General features: G+C 43.3%; 1 protein-coding gene across 1 annotated transcript; it reads left to right on the forward strand.

Annotated features, from left to right (window-relative positions):
• Window positions 1-1557: 1557 nt before the first annotated feature.
• On the forward strand, window positions 1558-22342 carry SLC3A1 (solute carrier family 3 member 1). The gene is made up of 10 exons (XM_066611799.1): window positions 1558-1804; window positions 3334-3513; window positions 4032-4186; window positions 7106-7231; window positions 8216-8335; window positions 11445-11569; window positions 13318-13516; window positions 15144-15290; window positions 20358-20474; window positions 21902-22342. The coding sequence occupies exons 1-10, from the start codon at window positions 1558-1560 to the stop codon at window positions 22340-22342; spliced, it is 1857 nt and encodes a 618-aa protein (XP_066467896.1).
• The last annotated feature ends 7 nt before the right edge of the window (window positions 22343-22349 follow it).

The raw sequence follows: 22349 nt of genomic DNA on the forward strand, positions 1-22349 counted from the left end.
TACTATGGTTGGGGCACCTTCTAGAGCATTTGTTGAGCTCTATATTCATCAGATTGGGACCATTCTGGTGGCCTTGTGTTCCCCTTTACCTGGCCTTCTATAAGAGCCAAGGCAACTAAGCGCGAGTGGCTTAGTTTGGCTCTCCGTAAGGCTCATTACATTTTCTTTGTCAGCTTGAGAGGGACCTCCTTCTCAAGTGTTTATTGGGGCCTGCGTTCATTGGATCAGGACCATTCTGGTGGTGTTGCATTCCTCTCAGTCTGCCCTTTGAATGGGCTGAGGCAGGCCACCTACTCATGAATAAATATGCATGTGGCTTGGTTTCATTGTCCACAGGGCTCAACACATTGTCAGCTATCAGGTTGCCAGTTTCAGTTTCACAACCAACCAATCATCAGGTCACAATCCATAGTTTGGGAAACACTGCAGTAGAGCAGTGATTTCCAATAGTTTTCTTGTCATGGCACACTGACCTCTATGGTCTCTGCCTATTGTGATGGCTTCCAGGAGATTCTTCTGGGTTCTACCTCTCTGTTTCTCTCTCTTTCTAGGACTACAGTCTGTAGGAATGAATTGCCTGTTCCTCTTCCTCCACTGGCTCTGCCTGAAGAGTCTTCCAGCAATTTTCAACTGCTGTGCTCTGAACTCTTGTGGCACACCTTGAAGACCTCTCACAGCACTGTAATGTGCTGTGGCACACCAGTTGAAAATTGCTGCTGTAGAGACATCCCTTTTAAATGAATGCTAAACTTTCAGAGATCAAGGTTGGTTCCCACTTCCCCAGCTCCTCTGTGGCTACAACCCTAAGGGAATGGTTTGCAGAAAGCAATTGAAGAAAGAGGGTGAGTAGGCTCAAGTGAAAGAAAGACTTGAAAGTTGTTCAGTATTCCTGAGTTAATACACAATTAATAGTACCACCTTTTGTTCACTATCAGGATTCCTGTGTTCTTGCAACAGCAGACATTCAACAGTTCTAGCATTGCCCAACATGTAGGTGCAATTATGGGGAAGTCTTACCTGTTGAATATCTGCCCAGCATGCAACTGTTAAAGTGGGAGCCTTGCCAGAAAAGAAAGTGGCAGCTCTATACACAGTTGTCATTCCTTAAGCACTGTAATGTTTTCTTTTCAAGGCTGAGCCTGGGTTGGAATCAGCTGGACCTTTGTTCTCCTACACATTGCGCCACTCTGTGAAGAACAGTCCTTTGTGCAAGGGAGTGGAAGTGCTTGACTCCGTTAATCTCAGTCAGCCTTTGGACTGGTCGGTCAGGTTTATTTATAAACCACAGTTTCTTCCTCCTTTCACCAGCTGAAGGTAATCTCCCCACAACTGCAGCCTCAGAGTCTCCAGAGAGGGATGAGACAAGGTTGAGTCAACATGGGTGATGAGGAGTTGAACATTGCCTCTATCGAGCTGAGAGAGAAAGAAGGCCTGGAGAACAATGGCTTTGTTCAAAATGAGGAGCTGGATGGAAAGAAGGCCAATCCCACTTGCCAAGACAAGTCACAAAAACCATGCACTCTTGGCTTAGAACCAGAAGCAGGTCAAGAATTAGTGATGCAGCCTTATGCAGGAATGCCCAAAGAAGTTCTCCTCCAGTTCTCTTCTCAGGCACGGTACAGAGTTACCAGAGAGATCCTTTTCTGGTTGATCATTGCATCCTCCCTAGTGCTTGTGGCAGCTACAATTGCTATCATTGCCATGTCCCCGAAGTGCCTTGCTTGGTGGCAAGCCAGCCCTATTTACCAGATCTACCCTCGGTCTTTTAAGGACAGTGACCATGATGGGAATGGAGATTTCAAAGGTGGGTGCATCTGACTTTTCTGTTACAGTCAAAGGCATGCAGGATGAAACTGTTTATAGAGTTGCTTGATACATAATGTTTTAATAATAAGAATAATTTGCAACTGTGGAGTCTGAAATAAGGGGCATCTTTACAGGGTACATCTGAGCTACTGTCATAAAAAGTTCATATTTAGACTCAGATTCAAGGGTACAATGAGAACACATTCCTAACATCTGTTTTGAATCACTGGCTCTTAGGGGTCAGAAAACCCCACAATTATTATTTGCATATTGTACTAATTAGTTGCACAGTATTCCTTGCTTTAATGCTGCTTTACAATATTGTTAAATTAAAATGTTCTGCGGGAGGTAATTATACGTACTAATTCAATCACTCAACTTCCTAGATGGTTTCCTCATATATAGCAAATAATTTGTGTGCAAATACTAATACCTTCTATATTGCATACATTTTTCCCTGCTCCCTGCTAGGGGTTTTCTAGATTTTCTTGTCTTCAGGCTTCCAGTCATCCAAAATACATGTGTACTATTCACTGAGATCTTTAATTTGAGTTCATTTGTGGGTATTTTATGATTACATTTCATATTTGCCATTCAGATCGAATGCCAAGATTAACGGGGTCATAGCCTGTCTTCTGTGATTACTTTAAATAGGCCCTACTGTCACATGAAGACAATAACCAAAGGCAGAAATTAAGGTTTTCACAGGAAGATGCAACTTTGTACCAGTTTCTGGAAATGTAAAATAACTCTGATGAAAGCAAAGGTAAGAGTGATTTGGGAACTGGAGAACAATAGATGTGAACATGGTTAGGGAAAATGCAGTTGTAAACACAAGAGCAGGTTTCCTAACAGCAAACAAGTTATTTCTAACCTACCTGCTTCTTAGATCTTTTCCTAGTTAATGTCCCTTTACAATAAAAGTTCTGGAAAATTTAATTTTTTATTCACTATGATATCATATGAGCAAAGTGTTCATGGAATTCTTCAACATTTCATCCTGTAGCCTCAATCACACTGACAAGAGATGCTGAAGCCCCCTGTGTCCCCATGCTCCCCCTTGTTACCAGATGCTACTCATTACTACCATTGTCTCTTGACTCCAGGATTGGCATCATTCGGAGGGCCAGAATTGGTTTAGGGACTCTAGTGGCTGATCTCTATCATAGAGAGATGATGACCAGCCATAAGTAACTCTCTTCCCTGTTAACAAATGAACAAGTTCAGGGCAATTCCAAATCCTTATCCTAGAAGTATTGTTAATTTAATTTCGTTCTTCTTCCAGTGAGCCAGGTGTCACATTATGGCTTTATCCCCTCTATTTTATCCTCACAAAAAACCCTGTGAAGCAAGTAGGGCTGAAAAATATTAACTCCATTAAATTTGTGGTAGAGCAGGAATTTGAACCCATGCCTTCTCAGTTCATCACTCAATCTGCTCTCATCATTTCTGTTTCTTGGCTCTCATCATGTGTGTTTCTTGTCCTGGTAAAAGGGAAATGTTTTTTTCCTTTATCTTCCTAACTAGGTATCCAAGAAAAACTGCACCATATCCAGTATCTAAATGTTAAAACAATCTGGATCACATCTTTTTACAAATCTGCCCTGAATGACTTTGGGTATGGGATAGAAGATTTCCAAGAGGTAGATCCGATGTTCGGAACTATGGAGGATTTTGAAGAGCTGGTTGCAGCAATCCATGATAAAGGTTGATTTTGCTCTAAACACAATGCCTCTTCTCTGTTCTTGTTTGATGTTGTGCTTAATATTTCAGTGGGTTTGTTAAATTACTTAGTGGCTGTCTTTTTAATCATTAAACCAGATAAGTGCCCATCAATATGACAGGCAGGCAGAAGGGCTGTTAAACATTAGGAAGGGCCATAGTTCAGTGCTGAAGCTCCTGTTTTGCATGCAGGTTGGATCTCCAGCAACTCAGATTTCAAAAAAAGATTAGTTAGTGGTGGAACAGTCTGAGACTTTCAAAAGCTGCTATCAGTCAGTGTCAAGCATTCTGGTTCAACTGGTATGACTTGTTATAAAGCAGCTTCGTATGTCTATCTATCACATATTTCTAGCTACCTAAGGGGATTTTATAAAGGGAAGACAGGGAGAAATGTTGAAGGAAGGAAGGAAATTTGTCTGCAGGGTTGATATCTTGATTTCCTAATCCCTTTAAGAGAATGTTTAATACTTAATAGTACTTTTACCTATACCTTGACTTTAAAGGTTTAAAAGTGATCATGGATCTAATACCCAACCATACCAGTAACACGCACAAATGGTTTCAGCTGAGTCGTAATCGGACTGAAAAATACACAGACTACTATATCTGGCATGACTGTATACATGTCAGTGGGAGAACTGTGCCACCAAATAATTGGGTGAGTACAATAATGTCATAAATGGAACCCTCTTACAGACTAAATAATAGAACTGCACTTATAAAGGGCACAAAGCCTCCAGCATTATTGGTACAGGCTTATTGCCAGGGCTTGATGGGTGTTGCCCTCTTCCCTCTGTGGTGTGTCTGATTCAGATCAGGGTCCTGCACAGCTGCTATTTACTTTATATTAACATGTTGACCCCAACTGCACAATAGGTACATTGTCTAGTGTGCACCTTACTTGAGAGTAAGCCCTATCAAAGAGGGAATGAATTGTAAGTACGTTTAGGGTCAGCCTACTGTTCTGCACTAGCATTTAGTGGTATTTTTCATCTGCAAGTTTTCTCAAGCAAAAAGATGTGGAATTTAGCTACTTGTGAAATATTGTGCCCTTCACAATATGTATATATTTAGTAAGTACAGGTAGTTTGATTACTGATTTCACCATTAGATATTGATACTTCATGTGAACTTATTTCTTTTTGAGTCTGTTGCTTAGTTTTGTCCTTTCTCTGTTGGCACAAAAAGGCGCATTACACATGACTGGCTCTTTGTGAGATACCCCCGTTTAATGGGCATCCCAGCCGAGGAGCTTCCTCACAGCTGTCTCTTGTCCCTGCCAACCATGACATCAGAATCAAACAAACCAGCCCATTGTTAGGTTATTCTTTTCTGTTTCTTTAATGCAAAGATTTTGGAAAATGGCTTCACTAGGGTGGCAACTCGCATTTTCCACTTTTAAATGTGAGATTGTAGCATTTTGCAGATAAGAAAATGTTACCTATGTACACGGATTAGTTTCAGAAAGTGCTGCTGTTTTGCCATTATGTTCCCCTTCATTTATTTAACTTCAGAGCACAACAACACTTTTGGCAGCTAAATAACCTGTAACACTTTCAGCCTCCAGGAGTGATTTTATTTTTAATATTCCTTCCTGTAGTGATCTTCCCATATTTTGCCAAAATAAACTTGCCAAAATAAGTCAAGGGCAGGTTTTTGAGCCAAAAATCATGGGATTTTCTATGACCCTCAGATATATTGGAGGAAGAGTTAAATTTAGGGAGATGTCAGACTATAGTTTTGTCTGATTTACCTGAGACCCGATTCTGAAAAATAACCTATCAGTAATTGTTACCTAAGAATTGTACTGCCTCTAATCTAAAAAACATAGTAAAAGTTCGTAAGATACATTTTTGTTCATTAACTTTTTAAATTCTGGTCTTCACAACCTTTTTGTAAACACTCTCAGAGTAAGTGCCTGTAAACAACATACCAGTAGAACCATGAACCAAATCCTTTTTTAATGTGCCTGGTGTGCTAAGCCAGAGGCTCTTCATATAACACACAGCTTATAACAGTGTTTCTCAAACTGTGGGTTGGGACTCACTAGGTGGGTCGTGAGCCAATTTCAGGTGGGTCCCCATTTATTTAAATATTTTATTTTTAAAATATTATTCTTGATGCTACCACGGTATGTGACTGCATTTGGGGAAATGTTACAGGCTACTAGGCATATGCTTTTAACAATGATAGTAAATGGGACTTACTGCCCAATCCTGAGCTGCCTGGGGAGCCCCCGCTTGGCGGCACCACAAGGGCTGCTGCCGAATCCAGTGCCTCCCGCGCTACTGCAGGAGGCACCTCGGGAGTAGGGGGCGTTCATCCCCTTCCCCCGGGTAAGGAAGGCAGCCCCGTAATGGGGCTACTCTCTTTAGCAGTGCCCAAATGGCACCGCTAAAGTAAAGGTACTTGTGTAAGGCACGCAGCCTCCACAAGCACCTAGGATCCTGCGGAGCGGAGCTCCACGGATCCTCCTCCTGCCCACCCCCAGGCACACCTCCCCTCCCCATGTCACGCTGGCCTCCCCGCCCCCCGGAATGCCCCCGTCCCCGCCCCATTCCCTGTTCCGCAGCCCGGTGGTCGCAGGGGTCACTGCTGTTGCCAAATCTGCCCCTTACCTGGGCCCAAACAACCTTGCTCCCTGCCCACATCACCACCCTGTTCCACCCACCCCTCTCCCATTCCACCCTCCCCTGCCCATCCTGCCTCACCCACTGACCTACCTTATGCAGCCGATCTTTGGCTGTCCCCTGACATGTGGAAGGCTGTTGTGGCTTATCTGCCAGTGGCCAGCAGTATTTTCAGTATTTCTGAAGAAGTCAGAAAAGCTTATAAAATATTGAAATGAATGGGGATCCACCTGAAATTGGCTCGCGACCCACCTAGTGGGTTCCGACCCACAGTTTGAGAAACACTGACTTAGACTATGTCAATGCATTATATGCGGCATTAATTTTAAAAACTCTTCAGGTTCTTAACCAGGACCAATTACTGGAAGCATCTATCACATGGACTTAAAGTCTTCCCTGCTTTCCTGACTACTTTTCAGCACAATTCAAAATACTGTTATGTACTCTCCTTTAAAGCCCTCCTGATAACTGAAGGAGACCCTCCCCCCATCAAGATGACCCCTGAACCTTCAGTACCAGTGATAGAGGTAGTGCGCAATGTGCCATCAAGTGGTGGCTGGGGATTCTGTGGGGGCCCAGAGCAGAACTTGGCCACCAGTGATTTGGTGCTGGCATGGGGTAAGTCCTTCTCAGCTGTGGCACAGAACTTCCCAGTAAGGTTTGCCTGGTGCCTACTCTGCACTGAGAGTTTTATTTAGGCACCAAGTTAATATCTTTCTAATTTTCCAGGCTTTTAATTCCAGAGAGAATGTGATTGCTGTCAGATTTCTCTGCTGTTTTATTCCATGGTACTCCCCCCGCTCCAGTGTTGTGGTTTTATTTTATGATTGTTAGCCAACCTGAGAACAGCTTACACTGAAAGAAAATCTGCCATTTGTTAAGTAACTCAATAACAATGTTTTGAAATAATCTGATTAAAATATATGTTGCATTTCCTACTTGATCAGGTGAGCGTACTGGGGAATTCTAGTTGGCAGTATGATGAGGTGAGAAACCAATGTTATTTTCATCAATTTGGAAAAGAACAACCTGACTTAAACTTTCGTAACTCAAATGTTCAAGAAGAAATTCATGTAAGTACCTGTGACAATCTGATCTCTAAGACACTTTGAGAGTTCTCCCTTCAAGGAACATGATTTAAATCAACTCATTTTTATGCTAACTGATAATGTACTAAGGAATAATGCAGATCAAATACATTGTTTTATCTGGCTTCCCAGTCCATAGTGACCTCACAGTTGGTTAAAATAAATGCAGCAAAAATGCAATAGTGCAACATGAAAATTGTAGAGATGACCCAGCCAGGCATAGAGCTAAGGAAAAATGAGATGGGCACAGTGCAGAGAGATGCAAGCCCAGGCAAAGAATGATACTCAAAGGAAGCGTCTGCCCTTGGTTTGCTTACACTGTTAGCCTTACAGAGATAAAATTACAAACTTGAATTCTTTTTTAGAACCACCGTGGGCTGGATGGAACTACAGGCCAGATGATTTTGGGTGGCAGGCCCAATTTGGCCCACAGGTGGTATATGAGCAGACCTCGTAGCAGACCCCTGGTGTAGACTTCTAAGCCAATCTAAATTTGCACGCTAAAACATCCGGTTACATGTCTGGATAAGTAGGTGAGATGCCTTTGCTATAAACATGACTGTTCAGAAATAGCAAATCTATTCAGGGCCTTTTCTGTGGTGGCATCTCACATGTGGAACCTGTTACTAGCGGCGATCAAGATGGCACCCTCTCTCCCATCATTCTGATGCAACTGAAAATTCACCTTTTAAAGGTTGTGTTGGTTTGCTTAATTCAGCTGTTTGTTTTTCAAACTCTCTGCAATATGTTCAGTGTATGGACAATATGACATTTTTGTAAAACTGGGAGATATTTTTTTTTTTTTTGGTAATTTTGTCTGGATTTTTTTTTAGTTGCCTGCATTTGATTTAAATTGACTGTAAGTTGCCTTGGGTATCTCTCCTGACTGGAGGGCAGAGGTGAGATTAAAAAGTACTTTAAATAAACGAATAAAGAGAAATATGCCATTTCTTCATTTTTTTAATTTAGGATATTATCAGATTTTGGCTTGGCAAAGGCATTGACGGATTCAGTGTCAATACTGTTAAATTCCTTTTGGAAGCAACACACCTGAGAAATGAACCTCAAGTGAATAAATCCCAAAATCCGGTAACTGTTTTTCTTCTGTTTCCTCCTGTGCTGCCAATTGCTCTGATAGCATAAATAAATTTTTCTTGCAAGTTGCTTGTGGTGTTGTATCACTTATTTGATAGCTACTCAAGTTAGGATCCTAGCTAGTGTGTTGGGTTCAATATGCACTTATATCAGTGACCAGGCTAGATTTTTGATCTAGGAAATCCAGAGTGCTTACAATAGCCAATTGATTCTATGCTGGTTGTTTGCTGGTGGCTTGTTTTGCCTTTTTCCAAGATATTACTTCCAACACTCCTGGAGCAAAAAAAAACTAAAAAAAAAACACTTGGGTACGCCACAGGCAATAATCACTATGTACCAGTCAAGCACGGCTCAAAATCAGGCATAGTGTCAGACGTCAGTGTGGCTGGGCACTGGCTAATGTCGCATGCCGATCTGAGGACTTACTTGGCCAGGCCTACGCTTGAACAGGTGTACCAGATTCAGTACCAGGGACAGTGAAGCAGGTGGAGGACAGCATGGAGGACCCACTGCAAGACCTTGCCCCAAGTCCCCCAGCAACATGGCACTGACTGTGCCCACAATCATGTGGTAGAGCAAATACTTTGTCCATAGCAGATTCCTGGTTCAATTCCTGACATTTCCAGTTAAATGTAGTAGAACTAGGAAAAACCAGGGATGGAGCTATTAGCCATCTAGCTAAGGATAGAATTCCATGCTCATTGGCAGTAATGCCCAATGCAGATATGGGCAGCAGAAGCTAGTGCTACTGCAAACAGCAGGAGAGAGTTGTACCCTGCTTGTCAGTTTCCTAGGCACATCAGCCTAGGTAATGTGAGGAACTGTGTGCTGGCCTGCTTGTGTGCTTCTCTGCTTCTGATCTAGCAGACTTTGGGCCCAATCCTATCCAACTTTTCAGCACCGGTGTAGCCGCAATGCAACCCTGAGGTAAGGGAACAAATGTTCCTATACCTTGAGGAGGCCTCTGTGACTGCCTCCCCACTGTAGGGTGGAGCACACACCAGCACTGGAAAATTGGATAGGATTTGGCCCTTTGTTGTTTTCTTGTGATCTCCCTCTGAGAACCTGAGGGCTGGAACTGGTCAAAATAGACAAAAACTAGAAGAGATAGACCAATGTTCTATGACTGGGTACTGCCTCCAGGTCCCTGAAATATTACAGCCTCACCACAGCTTTGAGACAAGGGGCAGCTGCAGACCAGGAGATCTGGACTTTGTCCTCACATGCCCAAAGTCAGTCCAGAAGATCAAATGTAATCTCCTCACATAGCCCACAAACCACAGTTATTGGCCCATGTGTTACTTTATAGAGATCAGGGCTGCAATTCAAAGGAGACAGAAGGCAGCACATCTGCACTGAGTTGCAGGGCCAGTCCCAGACCTAGTGGCCCTCCTGGATGAGGAACACCTTCAACATACCCCTCCATTTGTTTGACTTCTGAATCCCTTATTTTTTAATTGTATTTGTGCTTATAGCGCATGTCGCAACTCCGATGCACAATCTGCATGCGTGATTTATTTTGATTATATAAGATGATACATTTGCATGCATGGATCTGCAAATCTGTATGTATTCATGCCATATTAAAGCAAATAAAACTTAATCTCACAGAAGCATTTTAATTTTAAGAATAACTGAAATGCCTGGCTCTCCCCAATCCTGGTATTTACGAGTAGTTATTGCTTTTTTTGTTGCCTGTGCCTAAATCCAGCCCTTTCAGCTGAGATTTTCCAAGCATTTCCCTTTCAGAAGCTGTCACCTTGGAAATCCACACACACCCTCTTGCTCTTTAAGCTTTACAAAGCAAAACTACTAACAGGATTCTGGCCTATGTGGTTCACTGTTCAGATCGCAAAATAACAGTCTGGGGAGCACTCTTTAAGACTCCTTGAGAGTAACACTGAGTTCTAGGCCCTCTATTATGGCTTTCCAGAAGTGCATCCTCCCTATCTTTGGCCTGGCTTTCAAGTTAAAAAAGCAATTTGGGGATGTGGTGTGAGAATTTTTCCAAGGCAGTGTGCGTAGGGGAAGAGGGAGGCAATAGTGGAAAACATTCCAAACATATTATCATTGCATCTGTTTGTAAAAGCTCTCACACCACCTTCCCACACTGTTGTTGAACCTGGGGAAGTTGAAAGAGCAATGTGGTGGTATTACAAGGGAACCTTCTGAGAGGGAAACTGAGGTGCATGCATACATCTTAGATTGGATTGCAGCCCGTGTCTGTTTATCTCCAGAACAGTGATTTTCAACGTTTTTCTTTTCACAACCCACTGACCTCTATGGTCTTTGTCTCTTGTGATGTCGCTTCAGCTTCTGGGATATTTTTCTGGGTTGCGTGGCTCTGTTTCTAGAGCAGCTGTCTGTAGTAACGAATTGTGTGTTCCTCTTCCTCTACTGGCAGAAGATTGACAGATAATTCATTGCTATAGACCAGGGGTGTCCAAAGTTTTTGGCAGGAGGGCCACATCATCTCTCTGACACTGTGTTCGGGGGCCGGGGGAAAAAAGAATTAATATACATTTAAAATTTGAATAAATTTACATACGTTTACATAAATTTATATATTAAAGATGAACTTATATGAATGACTGTAGGTCTTGCAATAGCTCAAGGTCTATAAAAGGCCTTGCACAAAGCAAGGCTGGCCTTTCCTTTGCTGCCACTACTGCATCACAGATGTGAACAGCAAGTAGTGGAGGGAGCCCTCATTCCATAGCTCATGCAAGAGGTCAAACAGTCGCCCTCATGCTAAGAGCAGTTGCGTCAGGCCAGTGTGGGCTCCAGCAAATCTCTGGAGGGCCAGAGGCTCATTGGAGACTGGGGGCTCCCTGAGGGCCGCATTGGGAGTCCTCGAGGGCCACAAGTGGCCCCAGGGCCGGGGTTTGGGCACCCCTGCTATAGACAATTGCCCTAGAAACAGAGCCACAGAACCGGGAAGAATTTTCCAGCGATTTTCAAGCACTGTCCTCCAAAATCCTGCAGCACACCTGAAGACCTTTTGCAGCATACCAATGTGCTGTTGAAAATTGCTGGTCTAAGAAGGTCTTAGAAAGTGCATGAAATCAGACAGTTAATGACAAAGCTCCCATTTCTCTTCCAGGACAGCATCACAGCTTATTCCGAACTGTATCATGATTACACCACGACCCAAGTTGGCATGCACGATATAGTTCGCAGTTTTCGGCACACCATGGACAAGTTCAGCAGTGAGCCTGGTAGATACAGGTAACAGGACAAAGGCATCTTGACCAATTAACCATTTCTTAGTCTCCTTATACTGTTAAAGCCATGACTTCCCACAGAAAACAGCCTGAAAGCTTAATTAGGAAAAAGCTAGTTCTTTTCTACCCCAGTCGGTCATTGGAGCAACATTATAGAGACTGAGTAGGATGCTTTGTCTGGAGGGCAGAGCAATGTCAGCCAACTGTGGAGGACAGTGTGCGGCCAGTTTGTATTCTGCACAGGGAAAGAAGTGGATTCAACATTCACAGATTCAACATTCTATAGCAATTTCAACCTTATTTTACTGTAGAATTCGTTTACGTAGGTAATTGATCAACCAATCATACCGTCAATACATATTCAAGTAATTATCCAATCACTTATTTTGACAATTTCTCATACAACAATTCAATGTCCTGTTACAATTGATTCTTCATTTTTAATATACCGGTTGGTAATAGCAATGTGAATCATTGGTTCATATTCCTGACACACATTTTGCCCAGATAACCCTAAAAGATACTCCAGGACCTGGAACTTCCTTCCTCATCCACACATGCACTTTGACTAGAACAGCTTGGAACATACAGCACTTGTTTACCCATAGCAGACTCCTGCCTCCTTGTGCAGGTGCTCTAATATTATTATGTTCAGAGTATTTGGGGGCTAACTTGTTCAAGCTAAACTGCGCCCTGATACTGACTTGCACTGGAACAGGCAGGCCAAGTGGCTGGAGGACAACTTGGGGTAAGAGTATATTTACCATGTGTATCCATGGCCACAAGCTTCTTCTGTTTCTAGAAGAGCTCCCTTGCTCAATGCAACTCTTCTTAAGAACATAAGAACAGCCCCACTGGATCAGGCCATAGGCCCATCTAGTCCAGCTTCCTGTATCTCACAGCGGCCCCACCAAATGCCCCAGGGAGCACATCTGATAACAAGAGACCTTCTTCTGCAAATGGAAGGAGATTGTGGCCATTCTAACCGCTGCACAAGCCGTTAGGGTATTTATTGGTCTTTACTTATTTAAATGATTGGCATTCCACCATTAAAAATAGGCACAGGGTGGCTCACAAGACAGAACAGTTAAGGTGATAAAACAGTATGCCACAGTCATAGAATAACACAAGCAGTAGACTAAAAATGCATCAAAAGCCAATGTGGCAGACAGTACAGATGGTTTCAATAAAGTCAGTGATAGAAGGGTATAAGCTCAGATCAGTTCTTTGCTCTTCTAGAAGGGTTCTCCCCTTCACGGACGGCTGTAGCTCAGTGGTGTAGCACCTGCTTTGCATGCAGAATGTCTCCAATTAATGGCAGCTCCCAGGGAGAAATGGAAATTGTAGCTGCTAAACATCAGTGACAAATACTGAGCTTGATGCCCCTCTTTTTTTTAATGCTTTAGGTCAGCTTCATTTCATAGATAACACCCATGGATGAGGAAGTGTAACTTTTTCAGTACAGAAAACTCTAAGGTTGGAATTATATTTCACCATGAACAGAGGAAAAAAACTTAAAAGTTATTTTTAATAAACATTATTCACAGGTCTGTTTCACGTTGCCATGATAGAACTTTCCATGGAAGTACCTTGTTTTATAAAGTTTAAATGATGGCCAGCAGCCAAAAGGACATCAGATTGTCAATATGATCAATTCCTGGGGTTGTTTTTCCTTTTATTTTTGCTATATTAGAAAATAATAGTCACTGAATTTTTATATAATTGATTTAAAAAGTGTCTTCTCTTCTGAAGATTTATGGGAACAGAAGCCAATGGTGAAGACAGCATTGAAGAGACAATAATGTACTATGGGACATCTTTTATTCAAGAAGCAGATTTTCCTTTTAACTTCTATTTCATGAATATGAATCAAACCTCAGGAAATGATATTTTTGAATTGGTATCTTTGTGGATGAAGAACATGCCACGAGGGAAATGGCCAAACTGGGCAGTAAGTTTCTGACCTTAAAACCATATAGTCTTCTTAAGTCCCATTTATGACCAACAAATGTGCAAAACAATTGCTAATTAATTTTATTTATCTATCACCCTTGTATCCTGACTCTCCTCAAAGGAACTCGGGATGGTATACATATGGGTATCGTCCCTTTAATCCTCAGTGAGGTAGGTTAGGACAAGAAATAATTTGATTTTATTTAGTTTTTACTTTAAAAACTTGATATTGCTGTTAATGCAACAGAGATCAAAGCAAAATAATAAATACTAGAAGGAAAGCAGCAGATCCTGAACTACAGAGCAGCAATGGTTAAGAAAAGGGGAAGGAGAAATCCCATATAACTGCAGAGGGAAAAACAACAACAATTTTGTGCTTAAAATCATTCTAAAGATGTGTCTTCACTTGGCATATAATTCACCAAGTGTGGGGCCAGGCTGGTCTCTTTAGGGAAGGCGTTCTATAAAGCTGATACGACAGCCAGTAAGGCCTTGCTTTTTATGGATGCACCCACCATAATCCTGGTGGCAGAATCTAGAGCAGGACCTCAAAACAGAACCAAGCATTCAGGAACAGAGGTAAGAAGTTTGTTTGTTTGGGCACTGGTCAGGACCCACACCATTAGGTGGCTCGCCAGGTCAGACTATTAGCCAGGTCAGACTGACTTCTAAACTCTTAGTACCCATGGTGGCACTCAACATACCACCAGAGGACTTCGTTCCATATCCCTCAGCCACAAACGTGGCACTGACTTGACTACAGGAGGATCATATGAGGGAAAGGCAGAAATAGTGACTGACCAAAGTTTTCCCAAAGAACTTAATGACTGAAAGGAAATTTAACTGCTGTTTTCCTTCCCCCTTAAATAGGGCTGCTTTTCAAACAAATTTCAAACAAAAAAATGGCATGCTATGCAGTACTGTGAGTTTGTGTCAGTCTGTGGTGTTGGTGATATCACATTCTAAAGGCCTACGGGGTGCAGTGAATCAGTCACATGGTTCCTGAATTATGGCCCAAGAAATTAGAGAAACATGGCAGCCCTGCGCTTCAGCACGGTACTGCTAAGTTTGTAAATTATCAGTATGATGATTACACTGTGTTTGTCTGCTCCTTTCTTTGCCTTTGTGTAGTAAAACAAGGTACCCTGCTGTTTAAATTTAATGTTTTGTTGAACACAGGTCTTTAGCTTTGATTAGACCTCATCTGACAAGACCATTCCTTTGTCTTTAGTGACCTCAGAACAATTTATTCCCTCTGCTCTGCATGGAGCAAAATCTTTTTAGCGGAAAGCAATACTAAACCATTTTGTTGCTAATATTGACCACTGTGATTAAAAAGCATGTAAATGCTTAGTCAATATTGGAAAAATTATGAATGATATTTTTCCCTTGGAGCTATAATCTACCCAAGTACTTTATAGCATGGGCCATTAAAAAGAGAGAATGCTTACCGCACTGTAAACACAAACATCCTACATTTATAAACAGCCATCAGTTGAATGTTGCTGTAAGCAAGAACAGGATGATGGCCAGCATGGCTTTATGGGGTCAGTACCTCATAGCAGTTTTGGCCCAAGCTGTAATTTTTGACAATCACTGTAAAATAACAGTTGCTTTTATTGTAGGTTGGAGATCCCAGCACCGCTCGTATTTCTTCTCGAATTGGGAAAGAATATATAAATGTCATAAACATGCTTCTTTTGACCCTTCCTGGAACTCCAACAACATATTATGGTGAAGAAATAGGGATGGAAGATACAGTATCAGAAATTGTGAGTTAAAGTTGTTGAAATTCCTCCCCTGCAATAGGAATCATACTGATGACACTGAAACTTTGTTCTTTTAAAAAAGAATTCTTTTACATATGTACTTAAACCTTGCTAATTCAGATTTTCCTTTACTCTGAATTCCTTATGCCAGAGTTTCCTCCACCTTATGTTTGTACCAGCCTTCAAATGTCTTCTGTTCCCAGCACCCCTTTACTCAAGCTAAATTTCATGGTCCCAAGAGTGTCTCCTGCAATATAAAGTATTCTGTTGTATACTACTCTCTTATGTATACCAACATTGGACAATATTTGGCAGAGGCAGAGGTGAAGGACAAAAGTATTTCTTCATACAATATGTATTCCATTTATGGAATCCAAGATATGGCAAAGGCCCCTAGGGGTTAGAGGGCTTTTAAGGGGTGATCAGACAAACGCACAGTGGCTAAGTCTATCAGAGGACCAACCAGCCCCACACATTGCTTCAGGTAAGTAAACCCCCCCACATCCCCAGCAGCAGTGTGAGCCTGGGGGTCGTGCTGCTACCTCCCCCCCTCTCCTGTAAAACCTTACATTGCTCCCAACTCCCTTGTGGGAGTTTAGGAAGCACTGCTCTTGAATATTGTTACTGTCCAAGAATCTTTCGAGACCAGTGTTCTCAATTGCTTTCCTAGAAGGAGAGGATTGTTGCCTCTGTATATCCTCTGCTGATCAGTGTTCCTTCAAAACAACATATGTGGAGCATCCTGGGTGTCCTAGGATCCTCCCCATTGGTCAGTTTTGAAGAAGTAAGGTGCAGGAGGTAAGGAGGTTGTGGTGGTGGTGACAGGGGTTAAGAGGCAGAAGTGAATCATCTCCACCTCTTCATGCCTGGTCTGTTTTGAGGAGATATCAGGTAAGAGAATCTTGGGACACTAATTTGTTTCCCTCTGCCCACTAGTTGTTTGCAGAAACTCTGACATTAACATGCAGGGAAAGAATCAGGCACCAAGAACCAAAGAGGTGTTACTACAATTAGAAATATTTAAAAGACCCTAGTTTAGACAACCTTTCCTGCCATGGTTGCCTCTACCTCCACATCAGGGATGTAACCTGCAATTCTGCCACCTTCTCACTGCTATTGTTGTGCTCCAAAAGAAAAGTTCCTTATGTCTGTACCTTCCTCTGTTGTGTGGTTCTTTCCCACACCAGGATGTGCAAGACTTCCTGGTATATTTAAAGGAACCATGCAAAGAAGAAATAAGGTTCCTTTAACTCAACCTATATATATATTGGCAACCTTCAGTCTCGAAAGACTATGGTATCGCGCTCTGAAAGGTGGTTCTGGCACAGCGTCTAGTGTGGCTGAAAAGGCCAATCCGGGAGTGACAATCCCTTCCACACCGGGAGCAAGTGCAGTCTGTCCCTGGTCTGTCTCCCTGGCTATGGGCCTTCCTTCTTTGCCTCTTTGCCTCAGACTGTTGGCAAAGTGTCTCTTCAAACTGGGAAAGGCCATACTGTACAGCCTGCCTCCAAGCAGGCCGCTCAGAAGCCAGGGTTTCCCACTTGTTGAGGTCCATTCCTAAGGCCTTCAGATCCCTCTTGCAGATGTCCTTGTATCGCAGCTGTGGTCTACCTGTAGAGCGCTTTCCTTGCACGAGTTCTCCATAGAGGAGATCCTTTGGGATCCGGCCATCATCCATTCTCATGACATGACCAAGCCAACGCAGGCGTCTCTGTTTCAGAAGTGCATACATGTTAGGGATTCCAGCACGTTCCAGGACTGTTTTGTTAGGAACTTTGTCCTGCCAGGTGATGCCGAGAATGCATCGGAGGCAGCGCATGTGGAAAGCGTTCAGTTTCCTCTCCTGTTGTGAGCGGAGAGACCATGACTCGCTGCAGTACAGAAGTGTACTCAGGACACAAGCTCTGTAGACCTGGATCTTGGTATGTTCCGTCAGCTTCTTGTTGGACCAGACTCTCTTTGTGAGTCTGGAAAACGTCGTAGCTGCTTTACCGAAGCGTTTGTTTAGCTTGTTTAACTCTACCAGGAAGTTCCATATTTCCTAGTATGGGAAAACAACCACATGACAGAGGAAGATAATGGATGCAACTTGTTTCTATAGCAAGCTGGAGGGAGGCAGCAGACTTGGAATGACCCGATTGTCATTCCTCCCACCACTGACCCTGATGTGAGCTGTTTCATGGCTCCACATTGCTTCCACATTGGCCCAGGTATGATAAAAGATGTCTGGTTTGGCTTCTTGGTGTGCTTGCAGATCACACAAGCACAACCTGGTCTCTTTGAGAAGTTTTGGAGTCTTACTCTTACTTAAAAGTAATTAAGTAATAGTGGGGGCGTACTATCATCCTCCAGACCAGAAATTGGACCTTGAAATGAGGAAACAGATCAGGGAGGTGACAAGGAGGGACTGAGTTATAATAATGGGGGACTTCAATTATCCTCATATAGACTGGGTCAATTTGTGTTCTGGTCACAAAAAGGAGACTAGATTCCTTGACATGCTAAATGACTGTGCCTTAGAGCAGCTAGTCATGGAGCCCACCAGAGGACAGGTGACTCTGGATTTAATATTGTGCGGTACACAGGCCCTGGTTAGAGATGTCAATGTTACGGAGCCATTGGGGAACAGTGATCATGCGATCACTGTGATCTGCTTTGACACGCATGTCGGAGGAAGAATACTGGGCAAATCTCTCCCAAAAACTCTTGACTTCCGACGGGCGGACTTCCCTCAAATGAGGAGGCTGGTTAGAAGGAGGTTGAAAGGGAAGGTAAAAAGAGTCCAATCTCTCCAGATTGCATGGAGGCTGCTTAAAACAACAGTAATAGAGGCCCAGCAGAGGTGTATACCACAAAGAAAGAAGGGTTCCACTAAATCCAGGAGGGTGCCCACATGGCTAACCAGCCAAGTTAGAGAGGCTGTAAAGGGCAAGGAAGCTTCCTTCCGTAAATGGAAGTCTTGCTCTAATGAGGAGAATAAAAAGGAACATAAACTGTGGCAAAAGAAATGTAAGAAGGTGATATGGGAGGCCAAGCGAGACTATGAGGAATGCATGGCCAGCAACATTCAGGGTAATAATAAAAGCTTCTTCAAATATGTTAGAAGCAGGAAACCCACCAGAGAAGCAGTTGGCCCTCTGGATGGTGAGGGAGGGAAAGGGGAGATAAAAGGAGACTTAGAGATGGCAGAGAAATTAAATGAGTTCTTTGCATCTGTCTTCACGGCAGAAGACCTCGGGCAGATACCGCTGCCCGAACGGCCCCTCAAGTCAGAAAGAGGTTAAAAGAGAAGATGTTTCAGACCTCATTGATAAATTAAGGATCAATAAGTCACTGGGCCCTAATGGCATCCACCCAAGAGTTATTAAGGAATTGAAGAATGAAGTTGCTGATCTCTTGACTAAGATATGCAACTTGTCCCTCAAAATGGCCATGGTGCCAGAAGATTGGAGGATAGCAAATGTCACGCCAAACTTTAAAAAGGGAAAGAGGGGGGACCCGGGAAACTATAGGCCGGTCAGCCTAACATCTATACCGGGTAAGATGGTGGAATGCCTCATCAAAGATAGAATCTCAAAACACATAGACGAACAGGCCTTGCTGAGGGAGAATCAGCATGGCTTCTGTAAGGGTAAGTCTTGCCTCATGAACCTTATAGAATTCTTTGAAAAGGTCAACAGGCATGTGGATGCAGGAGAACCCATAGACATTATATATCTGGACTTTCAGAAGGCGTTCGACACGGTCCCTCACCAAAGGCTACTAAAAAAACTCCACTATCAGGGAATTAGAGGACAGGTCCTCTCATGGATTGAGAACTGGTTGAAGACCAGGAAACAGAGAGTGGGTGTCAATGGGCAATTTTCACAATGGAGAGAAGTGAAAAGCGGTGTGCCCCAAGGATCTGTCCTGGGACCAGTGCTTTTCAATCTCTTCATAAATGACGTGGAGACAGGGGTGAGCAGTGAGGTGGCTAAGTTTGCAGATGACACCAAACTTTTCCTTGTGGTGAAGACCAGAAGTGATTGTGAGGAACTCTAGAAGGATCTCTCCAGACTGGCAGAATGGGGAGCAAAATGGCAGATGCGCTTCAATGTCAGTAAGTGTAAGGTCATGCACATTGGGGGGAAAAATCAAAACTTTACATATAGGCGGATGGGTTCTGAGCTGTCTGTGACAGATCAGGAGAGAGAACTTGGGGTGGTGGTGGACAGGTCGATGAAAGTGTCGACTCAATGTGCGGCGGCAGTAAAGAAGGCCAATTCCATGCTTGGGATCATTAGAAAAGGTATTGAGAACAAAATGGCTAATATTATAATGCTGTTGTACAAATCGATGGTAAGGCCACACCTGGAGTATTGTGTCCAGTTCTGGTCGCCGCATCTCAAAAAAGACATAGTGGAAATGGAAAAGGTGCAAAAGAGAGCGACTAAGATGATTACTGGGCTGGGGCACCTTCTTTATGAGGAAAGGCTACGGCGTTTGGGCCTCTTCAGCATAGAAAAGAGGCGCCTGAAGGGGGACATGATTGAGACATACAAAATTATGCAGGGGATGGACAGAGTGGATAGAGAGATGCTCTTACACTCTCACATAACACCAGAACCAGGGGACATCCACTAAAATTGAGTGTTGGGAGAGTCAGAACCGACAAAAGAAAATATTTCTTTACTCAGCACGTGGTTGGTCTGTGGAACTCCTTGCCACAGGATGTGGTGATGGCGTCTGGCCTGGACGCCTTTAAAAGGGGATTGGACAAGTTTCTGGAGGAAAAATCCATTACGGGTTACAAGCCACGATGTGCATGTGCAACCTCCTGATTTTAGAAATTGGCTATGTCAGAATGCCAGATGCAAGGGAGGGCACCAGGATGAGGTCTCTTGTTATCTGGTGTGCTCCCTGGGGCATTTGGTGGGCCGCTGTGAGATACAGGAAGCTGGATTAGATGGGCCTATGGCCTGATCCAGTGGGGCTGTTCTTATGTTCTTAAAAGCCATTTCTTGAAGGTAAATATTTTTGCAACAACTGTGGTATTTCATTTAGCAGTGAATGGCGCCTTTTATTTTTTAGGCAACCTTTCCAGAAAGGTCACCCATGCAATGGGATGGCAGTCTTCATGCTGGCTTTAGTAAAGGCAACTCAACCTGGATATTGGTAAACCCTGACTATTCCTATGTAAATGTGAAAGTAAGTATGAAGGCTGAAGTTTTTTATCTCCAGAATAAAAGTGAGCAGGGAAAAAATCCACAAGGAAAATGAAACACTATTAATTTTGCAGGCTGACTTTGAGGTGAAATCAAGGGATAGTATCCATCCATCGATTATGCTCATGCAGCGTGTGAGCCTTCCCCATCTTAGCCTTCCGTCTTGATGCCCCCCCCCCAATTTTTTGATCAGTCACTGCTGAGGGACTCACCTCCAGCTTCTGAGTATCCGCTCCCTGCTGGACTACATCCCATGCCACTGCTGAAAGTCCTTCCGCCGCATCTTTTTGGGGGACTTTAGAGTTTTGGGAGGTGGGAAATGTGTGTTGCATTCGCACATATTTCACAAGTATAAACTGTGAATGCTATGCATGATACTTTAAAAGAGGGATGATTCAACCTTCACATTTGCACATGTGCACATTGTACATTTGCAGAGGTACACTTAGGGTGATTTATCAATGACCCTCTCCTCACATGCGCAGAGTGGATAGACAGGACTGGATTATCTCCTAAATTTTACCTGAAATATGCAGTGAATTGTACAGGAAATTGATGTGCACCTATGTTCTTCCCAGTTCATCCGGCCATGCTCGAGGTCGGTATGTGGCCATTGAGGGGCTTCCTTGGATGGCCATGTGTGGACCCCGAGTGGCACTGTACAGCCTGGCAGCTGGCTCCGCGGCTGAATGAATCTGGAAAAGCTGGCCAGCAGCTACAGGATCATGTGCCTCTCACCAGTCTTGGTGAGCCAGTGAAGGTGCACACCAGCAGGCCTTGAGCTCCTGCAGCTGCCAGCCGGCTCTGCCATGCCGACCAAGACCCCATCTGCTTCCAGGCTACCCGAGATCATGCTAGAGTTTGCATGAGAGTTGATCAGCCCCAGAAGTGATTGGTGTACAGGTGTGGCCTGGAGGGATCAGGACCAGCCCCAGGGATTGACACCATGTCATGGGGGTGACAGCCGCACTGGGTGTCATGTCTCCTCAGGATGCCTCTGGTCTTAACCATTAGAATTGTCAACCTCTGAGTAATCAACCAATTGGTTAGTTTTATTTAATGGGTGTTGTTAGGGCTAAGCATAAATATTCATAAGGGCGAAGGGAATAAGATGAGTAAAAACTAAAATAAAAAACTTGAAACATATTGTGCTTGAAGTAGTAAAGGCCCCCTGGAGGTTGGTGAATAAGGTAAAGGTAGTTCTATCACATTCAAAGTTTCATTTATGTATCTATACTGCATCATTGGTGCAAATGCTGCAACAAGTATATTAAGCTTGGTTTCATTTGGAAATAAGGTTTAGGGAGCAGGAGGTAGAGCTTGTCACATGGCAGTCATGGTTGGAGAGATATGATGAGTATGTTTTCAGCATCTAAGAAATGACTCGGTTCTGCAACAATTATGTTCCAGATTCAAGAGAATCAGCAGAATTCTACGCTCAACTTGTATCGTGAGCTCAGTTCCCTTCGGACCAATGAGCTTCCCATTCATAGGGGATGGATGTGTTACATTTGGAATGACAGCAATGTCTTTGCTTATGTGAGAGAACTGGACGGGCTAGACCAAGTATTTATGATGGTCCTTAACTTTGGACAGGCGACCACAACAGATCTGCAGGCTTCAGTTCCTAACCTTCCCTCAGAAGCTGTTATAAAGTTAAGCACCAGCTTTAGCAACAGAGGCAACAGTATAAATACAAAAACTATCAAAACTGAAAAGGGTGAAGGGCTTGTCTTGGAATATAGGACAAGCAAGCCAGTTCACACAATGGAAGCTTTCAAAGACAAATGTTTTGTTGCAGAAAAGGCATGCTATTCTAGTGCCTTCAATTTACTTTATATGTCTTGCTAAGTGGGTG

This window comes from Tiliqua scincoides, chromosome 1 (assembly GCF_035046505.1).
Source record: "Tiliqua scincoides isolate rTilSci1 chromosome 1, rTilSci1.hap2, whole genome shotgun sequence".
NCBI lineage: Eukaryota > Metazoa > Chordata > Lepidosauria > Squamata > Scincidae > Tiliqua > Tiliqua scincoides.